We start from the raw sequence: 18,725 nt of genomic DNA, 5'->3' as shown, positions 1-18,725 counted from the left end.
ACCAAGGCAGGTATTTTGTTAGTTTCCTGCTGTATCCCCAGCACCTGCAACAGGGCCTAGCCATAGTAGGTGATGACTACATAGTTATCGGATAACTGAAAGAAGGCACAGTTTGGACACCTGCCCTCAGCTCTGTCTGCAAGGCCAAGACAAGGAAACCCCACTGGGGACTCTGCATCCTCCTCAGAGGGCAAGGGAGCTGGCATCTGAGCTGGCAGTCCTTGCCTGGCTCAATCCAACTCGCCTGAACAGACATTGATGGAGCCCTGGGCAGGTGCTGTGCCTGCCTGAGATGGATGAGTCTCCACCCACCTCGAACTGGGTGGGGCGAAGGCTGCCTGGGGCAGAGGGGGTCTGCTAAGGGGCACAGGCCAAGCCAGGCCCAGAGGGATCTCCCAGAAACCTGAGATGGCAGGGCAAGCTCGGGCAGGCCTCCCTGTCACACCCACCTCATACCCCAGGCCCACTAGTCCGGCCTGGCCCGTGACCGTCCCCAGGGTCACTGCCCTTTCTAGGCCCTATTCCTGAGGGTCTGCGGGGCTCCCAGTCTCTGCTCCCTCCCTCCCGGGTCTCCCTCCTCCACGCCCCCATTCGGCCAGACTCCTACCACCACAGCCCCTGCTCTTCCTCACCTCTCTCTTCCACGCCTTCCCCCTCGAATCTGGACCCCAGCCCCAGACCCCCTCCAGGTCCCGTTCCCGGGCCTCCTTCCCCGACCCGGCCTCCGCCGCACCTCGCCCCTCCTCGCCCCTCCCCCTCACCCCGACCCCGGCCCCGGCCCCGGCCCCGACCCGGGCCCGCGCTGCGGCTCCGGCCCTGGCCGGTAGGGGCCGCTCCTCGCGGCTCCCGGGGCCCCGCCGCGCCAGCCGCCGCCGCCCGCCTCCCCGCCCCTTCCCCAGCCGGCGCTCCCGTTACGCCGCGGAGCCGGGAGCCGGAGCCCGAGCCCGCGGCGGCAGCGGGAGGCGGCGACGGGGGCGCCCGGGCGGCGGCGGCGGGGCCTGCGGGGCCTGCGGGGGGGCGGGCCGGGCCCGGCCAGGCCGCGATGGCGACCAAGAAGGCGGGCTCGCGGCTGGAGACGGAGATCGAGCGCTGCCGCTCCGAGTGCCAGTGGGAGCGGATCCCCGAGCTCGTCAAGCAGCTGTCGGCCAAGCTCATCGCCAACGGTACGCGCCGGGCGCTCCGGCCTGGGCTGCTGGAGGCGCCGCGGCCTCCGCCGATCGCCGGGCCGGGCCCCCGAGGCGCCGCGGGGCGCGGGCAGGCGCGCGGCCGGGTCACGAGGGCGCTGCGCCCGGAGATGTGCGCGGCGGGGCCAGGGCCTCGGGAACCCGGGGTCCGCGGAGCGGCGCGGTGGGGGCGTCCTGCGGCCGAGGGCTTGTGCCGGGCGTCCCAGAGTTCCGGCGTGCAGGGAGGGCTTCTGCGGAGTCAGGGGGTGGGTGTCTCGGAGTCGGCTGCTGTACTGGGGTCCCAGGGGGTCAGGGGCCGGCCTAGGGGCTCTGAGAAGTTGGAGGTGATGGGGGGAGGGTGCGTCCTCAGGACTCGGGTGTGGATGTATGGGGATCCAGAGTGTGTGTATGGTGTACTCGGAGTCACGATGTATTTACGGGGCTCCTGCGAATGGGGGTGGTGAGCAGAGACCCCTGGGAAATATGCTGTGTAAACAGATGGCGTTCAAGGGGCTCCAGGTGGAAGCCCAGGCTTGGGGTGTGTGGGGGGCGGTGGTGGAAGTCAGGTTGAGATGTGTCCCGGGGTCCAGAGGGTAGGATGTCGAAGCTGTGCATCTAGGGAGGTCGGGTTTGGGAATATGGGGGAAATAGAGTCAGGGGAGTCAGGAGGTAGAATATTGTGGAGAGAGGTGGCAATGTGGTTGAAGAATGTTGGGAAATGGGGTTGGGTGTGTGAGGGGCTTGGGGCCTAGAGGAAGAGGGGGTCGGAGAGATCCAAGGAGTAGGAACCTGGTGCCTGGAGTTAGTCTATGACCCGGTTGACTCAACTGGTTCTCATACCCAATGGAATCAAAATTGAATCCAAAATACCATTTCAGAGCACAGCTCCACGTGTCCTTATTTGTTTTGGAAGCAAGTATCCTTAATATTTGCTTGTCTTTTAGTGCCCGCCAAAACCGCAGGCACCAATGGACTGGCGAGAGGGCAGAGGTTTTGTCACATTTCATCTCAGGCTTCCTGAGGCTGGGTGAGCACATGTTGGCTGAACAAATGAATGAATGAAAGAATGAATGAATGACACTGTTCTGAGAAAGGACTGCCACACTGTTTTCAACCTTCTCGCCTCAAACTGCCCAGAAATGGAGAGGGATGTCGTGTGTCCTCTTCAGGAATGGTTTATATTTGTGCCTTTTATGGTATCAGAGCCTCAAAATAAGAACTTGGTTTTGTGCACTCTCAACTGTGGTACCTTGCTTTGGGCCGGTATTTCCTGGGCAGATGCAGGTGCCATGATCATACCAGGGGCATGGAGGAAGCACAGACCTACCTGGGCTCAGCATATGGAACATGTTGACTCTTCTCAGTTAAGTGAGCATTTGAGGAAAAGGTGTTCAGTCCCCTGGGCCCCAGTGGCAGCCTGACCTTGCTGTCCCTGTAAGGGTCACGAGCTTGCCCTCTTGCTTCTCTTCCCCGTACCTGCAAAGTTTTCTTGTTTCTTCAGAGTTCGACAATCCTGGGTCTACTTTGTCACTTCCCAGCTGTGTGGGCATATATACCTTCAGGGCAGGTTGATCTTAGGATTAAATAAATTCATTTGTGAGCCCCCTGGTTCTTCCCTTCAGAACCCACTTGTTTCCTGCTTTATTTACTCATTCAACCAATATTTGCATGCCCACATGTGCCAGGCATCAACAGTGGTGCATAGCACTGACCAAGCTTCTACCATCACTCACCTCCTCTGAGGAGACAGATGGTAAGCAAATATGGACATAGTAAACAAGGTAGCTTCAGATAGTGAGAAGTGATTTGAAGAAAACAGACAAGATCATGTGACTGAGAATGATGGGTAGGGGAGGTGGGGTAACTCAAACTATGGTGGTCTCTGGAATGAGAGAGTAGATGGGCTTTCAGTGGCTTGAGCTGATCTTACCTTCACGGCCCCTCTAGGCTTGGCTCCCTTTCCAAGGCTTGGTCCCTAGAATCTAAGCCACAGTCATTAATGGGGCTTGCGGGGGGAGCAGGTTGTACGGGGCACTGTGGTCCATGGGTCTATGTGCAAGTTTGGTTTGGGGAAACTCATGAGAGAGAGATTTCTGCCCCAGAACCCACATGGTAAGCAGCAGCCATTGATGGCCAAAGGTCACACAGACTAGAAAAGGTCAAAGAGATTGCTCAGGAAGATTAAAAAAAAAAAAAAGCAAAGAAAAAGGATGAAACAAAACAGAATTATTGTGGCTTTCCTTTGGGGTTCAGAGAAGTGCTTGTAGGAGGGTCTTTCCCTTTCTTTGGCTGATGGGGGCTCCCTTGACTGGCAGTGGGACTTCCTCCTGGCTTTGGGGGCACCAGACCCACCTGGGTGCACTAGACCTCAGGTTTTGGGCGGATTTGGCAAAATCCCTAAGCTGAAACATTTGCTGTTTGGAATAAGGACAGCGAGTTAATGTCGTGTTTGTCATACTAAGACAGTTACCTTGAAGGCAACCACAGGCAGAAAAGGGCACAGTCTTTGGAACCAGCCAGACCAGTGCCTGAGTCCTGGACCTGCCACTTCCTAACTCTGTGACCTTGGTCAAATTACTTAACCACTCGGAGCCTCAGTTGTTTCATCTTAGAATGAGGATTAAAAGACTTACCTTGTAGGGGTTGTTATGAGATTCAAAGGAGTCTAAAGACTCCCAGGGCTAGCCACAGAGCCTGACACCTTAGTAGGCAGGCCCTTCATTCATTCACTTATTCATTCATTCCACAAATACTGAGTACTTGCCAATGTGCTAGTCACTGTTTTAGCCACTGGGGATCTACCAGTGACCACATCAGACAAACATCCCTGCCCTTATGACGCCCACATTCTAGTAGGGAAGGGGCAGGGAGACAGATAAATAAAATCATGAAGTAAAATGTATAGGATGTCAGATGGTAAGTGGTATGAGAAGAGTAAAGAGGGGAAGAAGGAAGAGTGCTTTGGGGTGGGATGGGGGTGGGGCTTGTTTAAATGGGAGGCCGGGGAAGGCCTCGATGGGAAGGCAGCCTCCGAGATAAGAGCTAAGTTGGTGGAGTGTGTTCCAGGGAGGGGACTTCAAGGGCAGAAGCCTGGTGAGGGCAGAGGGGCGGCAGGGCCAGATGGCATGGGGCCTCATGGGCCATGCTTAAGGCTTTGGGTTTTCTCTGAGTGATGTGGGAGCCACGGGAAGGTTCTGAGCAGAGGAGTCGCTCGTTCTCGACGCTCCCGCTTGCAGCGAGCCTCTCCGCTCGGCACGTCAGCGTATGTGCTCGGGGCATGGCAGCCCCTCCCCATGGCTGGCGGTAAATAGCGGACACTTTCACAGCCTGCTGCTCCAGCCTGACTCCTCTGAGATAAATTGGTTTAGATAGTTTTGCCAAGAGGTGTATAAGGAAGAAAAGGGCCACTGCCAAGCTGGAAACAGAGCCCAGAAGTTCCTTTTCTGCCTCATACCCCACTGCAGTCACTGTTTTTAATCCCTCCATCTCAAGGAAGCAAAATGTGTGGCAGCTAAATGCCAGGCCCTGATGAGTTCCAGCAAGAGAGTGGGGATGGGAATACATACAAGCTAAGGGGGATGGGAGAGTCCACTCAAGCCCAGGCTCTTGCTACCTCAAGTGTGGTCAGGGGTCCAGCAGCATGGGCATCGTCTGGGAGCATGTGAGGAGTGCAGACTCTCGGACCCCACCCCAGACCTGCAGGGGATTGGTGGGCACAGGGAAGTGGGAGGGGCCCTGGCCTGGAGATGGCGTGGCCAACCGAGGGGTCAGGGGTGAACATGGAGAACCGCACATCGGCTTCTTGTCTGCTCGCAGGTCACCCTGGCCCTGGGAGGGCAGTCCCAGCTGCCTTCTCTCCCCAGAAGGTCACCCTCTAGCCTCCTGGTGGTTAGGTTCACTGCTGTGTGAGAAAGTGCAGTGATCTGGCCCCTGGGCTTCAATTCGGACTCTGCCTCTGGCTGGCTGGGTGACCTTGAGCCAGTTACTTAACATCTCTGAGGCGGCGTTTCCTCATCAGTAATATAGGGTTAATAATACCTAACCCATCAGGGTGGCTGTGAGGATGAAATGAGTTGATATATGTTAAACTTGGTATATGCAAAATGCTGGTGTTCACTCCCTCCTGCTGACTCAGCATGACCCTGGGCAAGGCAGGCCAGGTCCTGGATATCATCTGGTTGGGAAAAAGTGTGGGAGACCTCGAGATGACACACCTGAGCTGTGCCTGGTCAAGACTCCTGCATATTTCAGTAACAGAACAGGCCTTTTGGAGCGTGCACCCGCCCCGAAAGACAGCCGCTTGCTCTGAGGCGGTGTCAGCCTCTCCCCACTTCCCCAGGCTGCTCAGCGTCTCAGACGGGCTCAGTGGCTGAGCTCACTTAGAACAATTAGGCCCTCATCATAGTGTCTCCTTGAAGGGACCATCGCCCTTCTGGTTAGGTGTGATTTGGGGTCACTTTAATTACCTCTTGGTGAGGGGTAGGTAGGGAAGTGGTGCCTGAAACAAAGAATATTTAGGGGGGCAAAGTTTGGTTACGAAATATACTTAGACCTTTGAGTGAGAGTGAGGTTCTCGCCTTTGCCAATAGCTGATATTCCTGTGGTTTGAAGGAGGGCACGGGTGGCACTGTGGCTTCCCCTTTCGGAGGAGGGCTGGGCTCGCTCAGGCCCCTGGAGATTTCCCAGAGACGGGGAGAGGTAATGGTGGATGGGGGGGCCCCTCTGCCCGCCCGAGGGGCTTCTTAGGAAACAAGGCTGAGGTGTAACTGAGAGCCTGCAGCGGGGTGAGAAGGTGGCCCTGGCGTGTAGGAATGGCGTCTTTGGACATTCCTGGGATACAGCAGACTCTCGGGAAGGCCCCAGACACAGGGGAAGGAAACTTAGGAGACGCTCCCTCCTGGCCTTCCCAGGCCAGCGTCCTGCTTTCAAATGCTCTGTCCTGCTGTCCTCTGAAGGACATGCCTTTGTGGCAGACCACACGTCCTGATTTTTGGATCCAGAAGATTCATTTTTTCAACAATAGCACATGGGTGGCTCTGAGCTAGGCATTGGGGCTCATGTGGTCGCTGTGGTCGCGGCAAAAAGACTGTGACCTTGTGGCTCCGCACAGTGGGGCTGGGACTGCTCAGCTCCTCCTCCACGCCGCCCCCCCCCCGCCCCCGCCTCCAGGGCACAGGAATTTCAGGCTCCGAGTGGAGACAGCCTTTCCAGCCTGACCTCCCATCCCCTTGGTGCGCCCCCCTCCGTTGGCTGGTTTGGCCTCCTGGACCTTCTCGCTCCCCTTGCTTTTCATCTCTCACCTGTGCTCAAGCTGTTGGGCTCCAGAGTCCTCTCTGCAGGTCAGAAGCCTACCCATCTGTCAAGGTCTGGTTCAGGTTCCTCCTAGAACACACAGAAAAGGCTGTTTGCCTCTGAGAAGACAACCACAGAGAGTTAGAACCAGATGGGCCCTGAGAGATCACATTGGATAGCAGTTTTCACACTGTCCTTTCGAGAAACCACCCTGGTGACCAGGTGGGCAGGCCTCACTCACTGGAGCAGTTACATTTTCCCTTGAAGTTTCCTTTGAAGGAAGGGCTCATGTGCTTAAAAAAACACATTTGAAACCCACTGATCTAGTCCAACCTCCCCATCTTATAGATGAGAAAACAGGCCCAGAGAGAGAGGTGTCTTCCTTAAAGCCACCAGCCGGCGATGGCAGAGGTGAGCAGAGTGGGTCAGAGTGTTACTCCGCCTTGTGAAACCCCATGTGTAAAGGGGGCACACACATCCAAAATTCCTTTTCTGAAACCCTTGGGGCCAGATGTGTTTCAGGATGCAGAATTTTTCGGAATGCAGCGTATATACTGGACATTATGTGACACTCCCCGTGGGGTTAGTGGCAGTGCTTCATGAGAAAACAAGCAGTATTTCTGCATCAGAACATATCAACAGTCATTGCAAAAGGGATAAATAGACTCCAAATAACCTTATGTTGGTTCAGTTTAACTGCCCAGTAAGTTAACAACAAAACCCAGCTTTTGGTTTGTAGAGAGGTCTGGATTTTGGAAATTATGGACGAGGGATCGTGAACCTGTAATGACAGTGCTAAACTGGTAAGGTGGCTGGAAGGACCACATGAGAACAGAACAAAACAAACAAGCCAAAGAGCACCCGAAAGTGCTTTTAGCCCGGGGCCTGCACAGAGTAAGCCCTTAGACAGCAGAGATAGCATGGGCTGTCTCATGGTGGTGGGTGCTAGCGTCTCCCACCTCCCCGCTCAGGGCCGCTTCCCCTCCCCCACACTGTCTGCTGGGCATGTGCCTGGTCTCCCCACTGTGGCGGTCCTTCTGAAGGGCGGAGGGCGTGGTCCTGCTTTAGTGGGCCACCAGCCTCCTAGCCCGCACTGGGTGTGCTGTGTCGAAGTGGCCCGCAGACTTTCACCAGAGGAGGCTCCTGACCGGTTGGAACCGGTCTTTCAGGAAGCAAGGCTGAGGGCCTTCCAAAATGGATGTGAGGGCCAAGGTACAGGTGATGACCCCGTCCCTGGGGAGTGTTGCGCTGCGGGGACTGGTGTTTGCCTGTGGGGCTGGTGGTGTCCATCCAGCATTCTCTGCCTCCAGTCATTTTGCTTCTTCCTAATTGAGCCCTGATTTTGTTCAGCTGTCGGCCCCTCTGAGTGCCATGTGTTTTATGGGTAGGTGGGCCTTGGCCCCAAGGGTCTACTCCCTTGCCTGTCATTGGTTGAGGCATGAGCATGTGACTCAGCTCCAGCCCATGAGACATCAGAGACATCTGCTGTGGGAGGGGGCTTCCGGGAAGGATTTCTTCATGCTTAAGAGTGACGTACATGCTTAAGAGGGAAGAAGAACGTTCTCTCTTCCTGCCCTGGAAATGGTTCATGCTTTTGAGATGTGGAGCTGCAGCCGTTTTGTGCCAGGAGGCACTCGGCTCAGGAGTGAGGGGGCACCGTGGGTCACGGAGACACAGGGAGAGCCTGGTCATGCTGCCGAGCTGCTGACGCTCCACGCCTGCAGCGGTCCTTCCCTGGACTTCCTGTTACCTGAGATAATAAACGCCTTCTTGTTGAAGCCTTGTTGAGTCGGGTGTTCAGTCATTACTTGTTGCTGAAGGCGTTCTAACTGGTGCACCTCTTCGCTTACCCAGAGCACCTGCCGCCGGCCGGCTTTGCACCAGGCGCTGCACCCAGAAGGGCCTTTGCTCCTGATGCACATCGCCCTCAAGAGGGCGGAATTCTGTCCCTCTGGGTGACCTCGTGCTTGGCAGGTGGTGGAGGGTTCCAGACCTTTGACTTGTGTGAAAGCCGTTGCTTCCCATCTGAGGAGCCAGGAAGAGGGAAGAGGTCTTTTTCTTTTTAATTTTGAATTTTTATACAATTTGGAAAATTTACTTTCCATTTACAGTCATTACAAATATTGGCTATATTCCTTGTGTTGTACAGTACATCCTTGAGCCTGTCTTACACCCAATACTTTGTACCTCCCACTCCCCCACTCCTATATTGCCCTCTCCCCCAACCTGGTAATCACTAGTTTGTTCTCTATATCTGTGAGTCTGCTTCTTTTTTTTTAAATAAAAACATTTTATTTATTTATTTTTTAAATAAATTTATTTATTTACTTTTGGCTGTGTTGGGCCTTCATTGCTGCGTGCGGGCTTTCTCTAGTTGCGGTGAGTGGGGGCTACTGTTCGTTGCAGTGCACGGACTTCTCATTGCGGTGGCTTCTCTTGTTGCAGAGCGCGGGCTTCAGTACTTGTGGCTCGTGGGCTCAGTAGTTGCAGCTCACGGGCTCTAGAGCGCAGGCTCAGTAGTTGTGGCACACGGGCTTAGTTGCTCCGCGGCATTTGGGATCTTCCCTGACCAGGGCTCAAACCCGTGTTCTCTGCATTGGCAGGTGGATTCTTAACCACTGTGCCACCAGGGAAGCCCCCTGTTGTATTGTTTAGATTCCACATATAAATGATATCATGCAGTATTTGTTTTTCTCTGTCTGACTTATTTCACTTAACGTAATGCCCTCCAAGTCCATCCATGTTGCTGCAGATAAGAAGAGGTCTTCTGAGACGTCTCAAAACCATCCCCGTCAGCCACCAAGATGAGACTGAGCAGAGTTTGGCAGGCGGGTGAGATGAGAGCCACGTAGACTATAAAGGGCAGCCGTAGCCACAGGAAACCTGGTGTTGTGGCCTCAGGCCCTGCTACCCTCCAGGTTTGTCTGTCCCTGTTCATCAAGCACAGCACGTGGTGGAGGTGCCAGAACCAGGCAGAACAGATGTTTTTTGGTCCTTTCACAGGCTTGCGAGACATGGAGTCAGAATCCCCAGGCATTTGCCCTCTGAGTGACCTTGTGCACATGACTTGAACCACTGAAACCTTAGTTTTCCCGACTTCATGGGTGTTAAAACAGTGCCAGTAAGGAGGGAGAATGAACAAGCATTTCTTGAGCTTCAGCCGTGTGCTGGATTCTGAGCATGAACTTTTACGTGGATCCCGGTTAATCATCACAACAGCCACGTGGGGAGTGGGGTCGGGGCTGTGATTCCCATTCAGGGCACGAGTAGACCGAGGCTTGGAGCTGTTCATAGAATAGGACTCTAGCCCACTTACGCCTCTAGTTCCATTATTCTGCACTAATGTTTTTCTAAACTTTTCAGATCAAAGAATCACCGAGCCGGCTTATTAGAGCCCGGTTTGTAGGGCTCCACACGCGGTGGTTCTGATGCAGCCCGTTTGGGTTGGGGCCTAGGCTTCTGCGCTCTTTCTAAGCTCCCAGGTTGTGCCAGTGCTGGCGGTCCGTGGACACGCCCTGAGCTGCACCGAATTAAGGGAGCTCGGACGTTATGGATTGCCAGACCTCTCCTCTAGGGTGGCGATTCTCGGTCCAAGATGCGGACTGGGAATCTGCATTTCAAAATTGAGCCTCCGGTGATTTGTGTCCTCAGGCATGTCTGAAAGCCCCTGCCCTCAGCCAGCATTCTTAGCATTTAAGGAGCACCTCCTGTGGAGCAGGGCGGGGGACGCTGCACCAGAGGAAGTAGAGCGAGCCGGTCACCAGCCACAGGAAGCTTCCCGGAGTCCCAGGCTGGGTCCGAGCTTCTGCTTCAGGAAGTCTTGGTGGCGTCGGGTTCAGGGAACAGGGTTGTTAACCAGCACCCGGGGGATTGTGGCGCAGGGAGTTCCCGGACCACACTGAGGCGTGATTGTCCAAGTGGTGGGACAGCGTCACCTGCGGCCCGAGGAGAACAGTGACAGCATCGCTGAAGGCTACAGGGTGCAGCTGGCTTACTGGGCACCGAGGGTGGCGGGTGAGGCCTGGCAGAGCGTGGCTTTAGGCGGCCTCTCCCGGTCTTAGCGCCGAGAGTCCTGTGTCCCGGAGCCCCCTCAGTCCTGGGCAGTGGGACAATAGTTCACCCTCTTAAGCGGATGGAGGTATTTTAGCAAAGAGGAAAGGAACCTAGTACAGGAGAAAGCGGTGGATTTTGCCCTGTTAGATCCGGGTTCAAATCCTGGGTCCGACACTTACTGCTTGTCCGGCCTTGGGTGAACTACTTAGCTTCTCTGAGCCTCAATCTTTATCTCAAAGGTTACTTCGAGGAACAAATCAGATAATGCAGTTTCTAGCACAAGCATTATCTCAAGCAGCCTCACTGCATCAGGAGTATTGTGTGTGGAAGGAGGGTAGAAAGTTCCAGATCCTCAGTCCTTTACAGGCTGTGGACGAAGTGGGCAGGACAACAATAATAGCAATGATAGCAAAGATGCTTAGTGGGGGTGGGGTTCTTGTTGTGCTGAGAAGCTGACACCCACCCGTGTTTGCTGGGTCACGGAACTAGTAAGCGCTTCAGCCCAGGTCTGACAGATGCCTCGGGCCTTCTCTTCCAGCCACCCATTCAGCACCCAGCGAGCCTGGGGTAGGATGTAGGGGTGCTGCCATGGGTAATGGGGACACGAAGATGAATGAGACCACTGGGCTGGCCGCCCCAGGAGGGCACGGCCTTTTGTTCTTTTGTTCATTGCTCTATCCCAAGCACCAATCACATGGCTGGCACACAGTAGGTACTCAACTAATTATTCAATGAACAACTTGGCCTGTGCTCTGGAGGAGTTAACTTGGATTCGTTTACTCATCAGACACCTACCGAGCACCTCCCGGGTGCCAGCCCGGTCCTGAGGGCCTGGAACGCGAGGATCGCTGAGTCCAGTACATAGAGACTTGGCAGACTGGGCTCAGGGCTGGGGTGGTGGAGGGACTGGGCTGTGGCGGCCCCCGGGGAGGGAGTGTCCACCCGCGCGTGGTTGCACATCTGAGCCTCTTGGTGTCGTCCTAGCGTGACTGGCCTGGGCCCGCAATGGGGCTGATGGATCGCTCTTCGGGCTGGCTGCCTGTGGCCTTCTCTCCCTGTTTCTTGGGCAACTGCAGGGTGGACACTTGCTGGGAGGCCCATCCCAGGGAGGGGTTCCGGTCCCCTCACTGCCCCCTTATCCCTCTTTCCTCCTCACGTTCGGGCTGGCTCAGCCCCTTTGCTGCAGGGCCGGGCCCCATTGAGGAACTGCCCCCTCTGGCTCCTGTAGGTTCTGAAGCAGCGTTCTCCCAAGTTAGCCAGCCTTGGAGGAGTGTCCAGTTGGTGAGATGATACCCCTGAGGGGTGGGGTGGTGCCCAGCCCAGGGACCTGCAGTCAATGCCACCCTCCCTTCCCTGGTCCACCAGGCACCAGGCCAAGGCAGTCAGCTCCCCACTGAGTCTTGGGCCTGGAGGCCTGGGAAAGTGGGTCTCCCTGGCCCGTCGTAGCCGCCCCACACCCTGTGGCAGCCTCCTCCCCGCCCTGCCCCAGCACACACGCCGGTGGTGTGCAGTCACCCTTCTGCCTGGAGTCTCACTTGGAGAAATTCCTCAGGCCCCTCAGACCTCACTTGCTTCTCACACCCTGCTGAGTGTCCCTGCTGGTCTTTGCACACCACCGTGCAGGACTTGGTGGTGCCCGCCTCCCTACAGACCCTACCCCTTCAAGGCAAGGACTGGACTGGGGCTTTGGATCTTCAGGAGGAGCTTGCTGAGTCCGTGTGTGTGTACGTTTAACAAGCCTGTTTGGGGCTGGCTTCCTGAGAGAGCCATTTCCAAGCCTTCTGGGCTGGCCTGATAACAGCCCCCCTGCTCGTTAGACTCACTTCCTGCCCTGCGGAGCTCTGGGGACAGGTCAGGCCAACTCCAAGCTCATGACTTCCAAGTTACCTTGTCTTTTCTTAGACAGGTTTCTCTAGGGGAAGTGCGTGCGTGCGTGTGTGTGTGTGCATGCGTGTGTGTGCGTGTGTGAGCGTGTGCTTGCGTGTGTGTGCATGCGTGTGTGTGTGTCCAGCATAGTTGTCTACTCTGCCAGCGCAGAGGAAGCACAGTCTTCTGTTCCCACGTTTTACTCTCCCATCCTGTCCTTCAGCTTCTGCATTGTGCATGGATATGAGGAGGCTTTGGCACGAGGCCTGGACCCTGACGATCCCAGAATGTCGTTTCTGCCAGCTTCTTTTGAGCTCCTTACTCTTTGCCTCACGCCATCTTTGCCTGTCAGTCAGAGTTCCAAGTAGCTGGGCCCTCCGAGCTGGGTCACAATTTAAACAAAGATAGTGGAAGGGGAGCGGTGGGGCCTGAGGTAGACATGGGGAGGTCTGGTCTCAGTGAGCATCATGCCCCGACTGTGTGCCAGGCACCCCGGCGGAGGGAGCTGCGTCTCCAGAGACTACGGTACTTGGTTGGGCCATGTCTGTGGAGGGGAGACATGCTTATTGATTGACTCATTCCAGAAGTGTGTACGGAACACCTGCTGTGTGCTGAGCAGCGGAGGTGGAGCGTGGATGTGAGAGCGATAGGATGGAGGTCAGAGCTGAGGTGATGAGTTACAAGGATCTTGGCTTTCACTTTGGGTGAGGGGGGAGCCACTGCAGGGTTTGAGGGGAGGGGTGACATGACCTGACTTAGATTTGAAACAGGTGTAGGACATGTAATCCATATTTTCTAGTCAAGGTGTGTGCCCTTTTCTTCCCCATCCTCCTCCGTGACAGTGTCCCTACCCTGGTTCGGCCCAGCTCTACCTACTCGTGGGTCTGGCTGAGGATCGCCCTCACCTTGCCGACCACGTGCCCTTGGTGACCAGTGACCTCACCAAGGCACTGCCCCTCCTCCAGTAGGTCTGCGTTCCCCCTTTCCAAAATGTCTGTCGCACACGTTCTTTTCTCTTCTTAGACCCTGTACATCCTCTGAATGCCTTGCTGTCACCCCTCGCTCATGACCTTGCCTCATTCTTTGTTGAGGAAATAGAAACAATCAGGAGACCAGCTCGTTTCCTCCCCCCGAGCTGACCCGCTTTCCTCCTGCCCTGCTTGGGGGCCTCAGTTCCTTCCAAAGGCCTGCAGCCCTGAATCCCTTTGCTCTGAATCCCTTCCGTCCTCGCCTTCCCAGATTGGCCTCTGCAGTCCACTCTCTGCCTCCCTGGATCAGTTCTCTGTCTCTCTGTCTGGCTCTCCTGGACCATGCCCTGTAGGATGCACACATGCCTGAGACTTCCTATTGGAACCGTCCTTAGCCCTACATCGCTGTCTAATTACTGCCTCATCTCTCTGTTCCCTTTTGGCAAAGGCTCTTCGGAGAATCGTCATCTCCTGTGCTCACCCTGGCTGGGCTTGTATCCCCTGGGCTTCCCCGAACCTTCTCATGTTAAGGTCTCCCCCCTCCACCCCCCGATGTTGCCTCCATGTTACCAAACGTAATGGTTATATTTATGCTCTTATCTTCCTGGATATTCCAGCTGCTTTGAACCCACTTGACCACTCCCTCTTTCTGGAAACTTCTAATCTCAGTCTCTCTTTCTTGGTCCTTCCCACTCAGTCTCCCCCAGCTTTGATGTGCACCCTCGTCCACTGACTTGATTTCTCTACTTGGATATCAAGTGTCATTTAACTTGGTTAACACAGAACTCTTGGGTATTTTCTTCCTCACCTCAGTACATGGCAGAGTGGTACCACTGTCTGCTCCACTGTGCAATCTAAAATCTAGAATTTACCTTTAATCCTCTCCTTTCCTCAACCCTCGTGCATTAGTTTCCTGCTGCTGCTATAACAAATTACTGCAGATTTACTGGCTTAAATCAATACAGATTTGTTTTCTTTCGGTTCTGGAGGTCAGAAATAGGAAATGGGTCTCACTGGGCTAAAATCAAGTATCGACGGGACTGCATTCCTTCCGGAGGCTGTAGGGAGGAGTCTTTGTCCTCGCCTTGTCCAGCCTCTACAGGCTGCCCGCACTCCTTGGCTTGTGGCCCCACCTGCATCTCTAAAGCCGGTGGTTCAGTGTCCTCCAGTCTCTCTCACTCTGCTTCCATCACCACGTCTTCTTCTCTGACTCTGACCCTCCTACCTCCCTCTTCTAGGGGCCCAATGTGCCCACCCAGATAATCCAGGAGAATCCTCCCATTTCAAGATTCTTAACTTAATCACATCTGCAAAGTCCCCTTTGCCAGGCAAGGTGACATATCCACAGGTTCCAGAAGTTAGGACATAGACGTCTTGATGGGGCGAGGGGTGGCTCCTATTCTGTCTGCCATAGCTCCAGTCCATTCCATTAGTTAGTCTGGTTTATTTTATCTCCAAACTATGTCTCACTCAAACGATTTCTCCCTCTCTGCGCTATTTCTCACCACTTACCCTCTTGTCCAAGTGTCTCTCACCTCTCGCCCGACTACTACAGCAACCTAACTGGCTCTGCCTTTGCCTCTGCCATGCTCCAACCCCAAGTTCATTCTCCGCACAGCAGACAGAGGCATCTTTCCAAAACCTACATCAGATCATTGCACACCCCAATTTACCCCCAGCCCCCAACCAAAGACTTCCGATTGCACTTAGAGTGAATGCCAGACTCCTCACCTCAGTCTGTGAGAATGTTCATGATCTGCCTCTCTGTCTATCCCCACCTTGACCTGTTCCCTCTTTTCCAGCCACGCTGGCCTTCTTGCTGTTGCTAGAACACACCAGCTGTGTCCCCACCTGGGGCCCCTACGTGAGCTGAGAGGATGCTGCTCCCTCAGCCGTTTGCATGGCTGACTGTCACATCATTCAAGTGTCAAACGCCTCTCCTTGGAGACTCTTGCTCTGATCTGACCACCCAGTTTCAAGCAGCCATACACTTGCTCACTGTCACGCCACCCTGCTTTAGTTCTCTGCACATCTCTTACCACTGTCTGGCCTTTTTCTGGTTTGTCTCTGTCTCCTCTGTCCAGAAACGTAAGCTCCCTGGGGGCAGAGGCCTCTCCTGTCTCATTCGCTGCTGTACGTCCTGGCGCGGGCTGGCTGGTGCCTGCATGTGCAGAGCCCTGTGAGGTATGTGGTTAGCTCAGGCGGAGGGAGCGGAGGAAGCGTCTCCCGGCGGACCCTGAAATGCATCTCAGACGATGCCTCGAACTTTGGCAGGAGAAGGGAGGCAGGCACAGCATGTCCAGGCACCCTCTGGTGAGACACGGCCTTGGAAGGATGCTGAGGGCCTGGAGAGTGTGTGTGAGAGGCTGGCGGCCCAGGGAGAGTGGGTGATCATTTCTCAGTAGTAACTGCAGACTAAAAACATCTTCACATGGTTCTGAGATGGTGGAGTAGGTCGTGGGAAGCCCTCTGTGGGCGTCCAGACCAGCCGCTCTGGATGCAGAGTACACTGTAACACGGACCATCTTTTTTCATTTTAAATTAACCAGTTAATACTTTCTAGGTAACGAATGTACATGGTTATTAAGACCTAATAATGCAAAGGAGTATATAGTGAAAGTAGCTGCCTCCTTACATCATCTCTGTGTCCTCTTGCTCCCTTCCACTGAAACAACCTTTCCTGGGGGCCCTTTCAGAAACGCGCTGTGTACCTATACATTTATAAGAAAGTATATTGTTGGTTTTTGGCTTTTACACACAGTAGTGACATACTGCACTCCCTATTTTGTATCTGTCTTTGAGTTGTTATATATTACTCTGTAACAAACCATCGGAACACTTAGTGCCTAAAACAACCACATTTTATTGTTTTTCATGATTGTGGGCTTATCAGAGCTTGCTCCTGCCTCGGTGGCCAGCCGTGGGTCAGCTCAGGGATGCTGCTGCCCTTGGCTGGGCGCTCTTACCTGGCTGGGTCTCACCTGAGACAACTCAGCTCTGTTGCACGTGACCTTTCAGCCTCCTAGGTCCAGGCCAGCCGAGCATGTTCTCATGGTGGTTGCGGAGAAGCAAGAGGGAAGTAGAAGTGAATAAGCCTTTTTCTGAGCTTCTGTGTGCATCAGATTTGCTCCTGTCCTATCAGTTGGAGCAAGGCATGTGGCCAAGCCCAGGGTCAATGGGAAAGGCCACGAAGCACGTGGACTCAGGGAGGCATGAGGACCTGGGGCCATTTGTGCAACCAGGGTACCACAGAGCTGTGTTTAGATCTGTTCCCTTTGTTTAATGGACACAGTCTGTCCCATTGCCTGGGGTGTACCGTCATTCATTTAACAGGCCCCCTGCCGTAGTTCCTGTCCTTTGCCATTACCAGTAGGGCTGCATGTAGTAAACTAAACATCCCTATACGTACATCTTTGTGCTCAAGAGTGCGTGTATCTATGGGAGAATTTGCTAAAACTCAATTTCTGGGTCGGATGGTACAGGTACGAACATTGTTTTGTAGGTATTGCTGAGTTGCCCTCTGTAGACACTCCTATCGATTTATACTCCTCCCAACACTATCTGATGGTCTCTGTTTTCTTGTCAACACTCTTTGGGAGGCAGGAGGGTCACACGTGCTGCAAACATTAAGGTACCTGTGATTTACAAGAAGCCAGAGAGACTCGGGGATGAAATTCAGAGTTCATACGGAGACTGGGAAATGGAGAGCCTGGCTGTCTTGCTGGATAACAAAGGGGACAAACCAGTTCCTCCTTCCGTAGGGGCTGGTTTTTTCCTCTAGGATTGGAGCCCCAGCAGGAATGGTTTGAATAGACCTAATGCTTCTCTACTGACATGTAAACTGAGTAGTTGAGATTTTCTATATTGATATCAAGTACTCCCTGAACAGAGTAGAAACCAAAGTTTTTTCTTCCCCATCTGATCAAATCTCTGGGTGTCAGCTGTTTATCCCACAAGGGAGAAGGCTGTGAGGAAGGGGCAGTCACTTCAAGTGGCAAAGGGCACACCTCCTCCTTCCCTGGGGGGCGGGGGGTGCCGGGGCCACCTGGGCACAGAGCCGAGCCGGCTGCGAGGCCCATGGGACTGTCTGTGGACATGAACCGGGGACCAGAGTCCCCTGCCGGGGGCTAATTCCCCACACTCTGCCTGGTGAGGGCCCTCGGGAGTGGTCTCTGTTTGGCTTCAGGCTTCCTCTCTATTTGTCACTGGGAAGCTGGTTTCTGCCACCTCAAACCCCCAAAAATGCCAGTGGGAAAGTTGAAACCAGCCCCTGGGCCCCTGGAGTCCTCACCCCTCACTTCGGTCACCTGAGAATCCCAGCAGGTGGAGCAGGAGAGGGACTTAGAAACTGCCCGTCCCAGCTTGGCCAGGGCTGGGAAGGAAGCTGGGCTCCTTCTCTTGAAGCTGACGTCCACATGGTTTGTGCCTGACCTGCTGGGAAGATGGGGCAGAAGCCATCTGGGTTTGAATCCCAGCGCCAGGACAGTATCCCAGCGCCTCACAGTAGCGAAAGGTGAGGAAACTAAGGCTCAGAGAGGTTAAGTAACTTGTCCAGTGCCACACAGCTAGGAAACAGAGGAGCAGGGATTCAAGCCCACGGCTGCCTGAGGCCAAAGCTGTTTCTCACATAGTACTACTGGGCTTCCCCATCCCAGGAAGTACACCCCGGCCCCACGTTGCAGTCCTGATGCTCTCCCCTGCGCCTGGGGGTGTGAATAGGCAAGTGGGGGAAGAGACACTCAGATTTAAGTCTTTCAGGAGCAGGATTCTGTGTTGCGACTGGAAAGCTCTCAAGGCAATTGTAGGGTGCACCTTGTTTGCTACCCAGTTCTCTGGGATCACTTTCCTCTCTTGCCTGATGTCCAATGTCTGGAAAACTGCTTTTCTTTTTTTTTCATATATTCTGTCTTGTTTTTGTGTTTATTTTAGATGGGAGGGTAAATTCGGTCCGTCTTGGCTGGAAGTGAAAGTCTATTTTTAACATTTTGATCCTCTTTTATATTTAATTCTTTAATACAGTGGGAATTCATTTCCTTGTGTGCCCCGAGGTGCCTTATTTCCTTATGCCTCATGGTCCCGGCATGTAGCGGGACACACGGTTGGGCCATGACAGCGGGGTGGGGGACGTCTGTTTCTTTTGTCGATAGTGGATTCTGTTTGGGAAGCTGTGCGGTCCTTGGCCAGCACCCGTGGGGCCCCCTCCATCACTAGCCTTGCAGCTTCTGCATAATTTCTCTGGCATGAGCTGCTTGATTTTTTAAAATAATTAATTAATTAATTAATTTTTGGCTGCATTGGGTCTTAGTTGCTGCGCACGGGCTTTCTCTAGTTGCGGCGAGGGGGGGCTACTCTTCGTTGTGGTGCGCGGGCTTCTCATTGCAGT

General features: G+C 54.4%; 1 protein-coding gene across 1 annotated transcript in view; it reads left to right on the top strand.

The window, feature by feature from the left end:
• Positions 1-1,015: 1,015 nt before the first annotated feature.
• TTC7B (tetratricopeptide repeat domain 7B) overlaps positions 1,016-18,725 on the top strand; it is a 237,217-nt gene continuing 219,507 nt past the window's right edge. The window contains exon 1 of the mRNA XM_061181165.1: positions 1,016-1,163. Coding sequence (XP_061037148.1) covers positions 1,043-1,163 — 121 coding nt within the window. The 5' untranslated portion in view covers positions 1,016-1,042. The remainder of the gene's footprint in view (positions 1,164-18,725) is intronic.

The sequence above is a fragment of the Eubalaena glacialis genome, chromosome 2, assembly GCF_028564815.1.
Source record: "Eubalaena glacialis isolate mEubGla1 chromosome 2, mEubGla1.1.hap2.+ XY, whole genome shotgun sequence".
Lineage (NCBI taxonomy): Eukaryota > Metazoa > Chordata > Mammalia > Artiodactyla > Balaenidae > Eubalaena > Eubalaena glacialis.
Note: the sequence above shows the minus strand (reverse complement) of the source record. Positions and strands in the feature narration are given on the sequence as shown.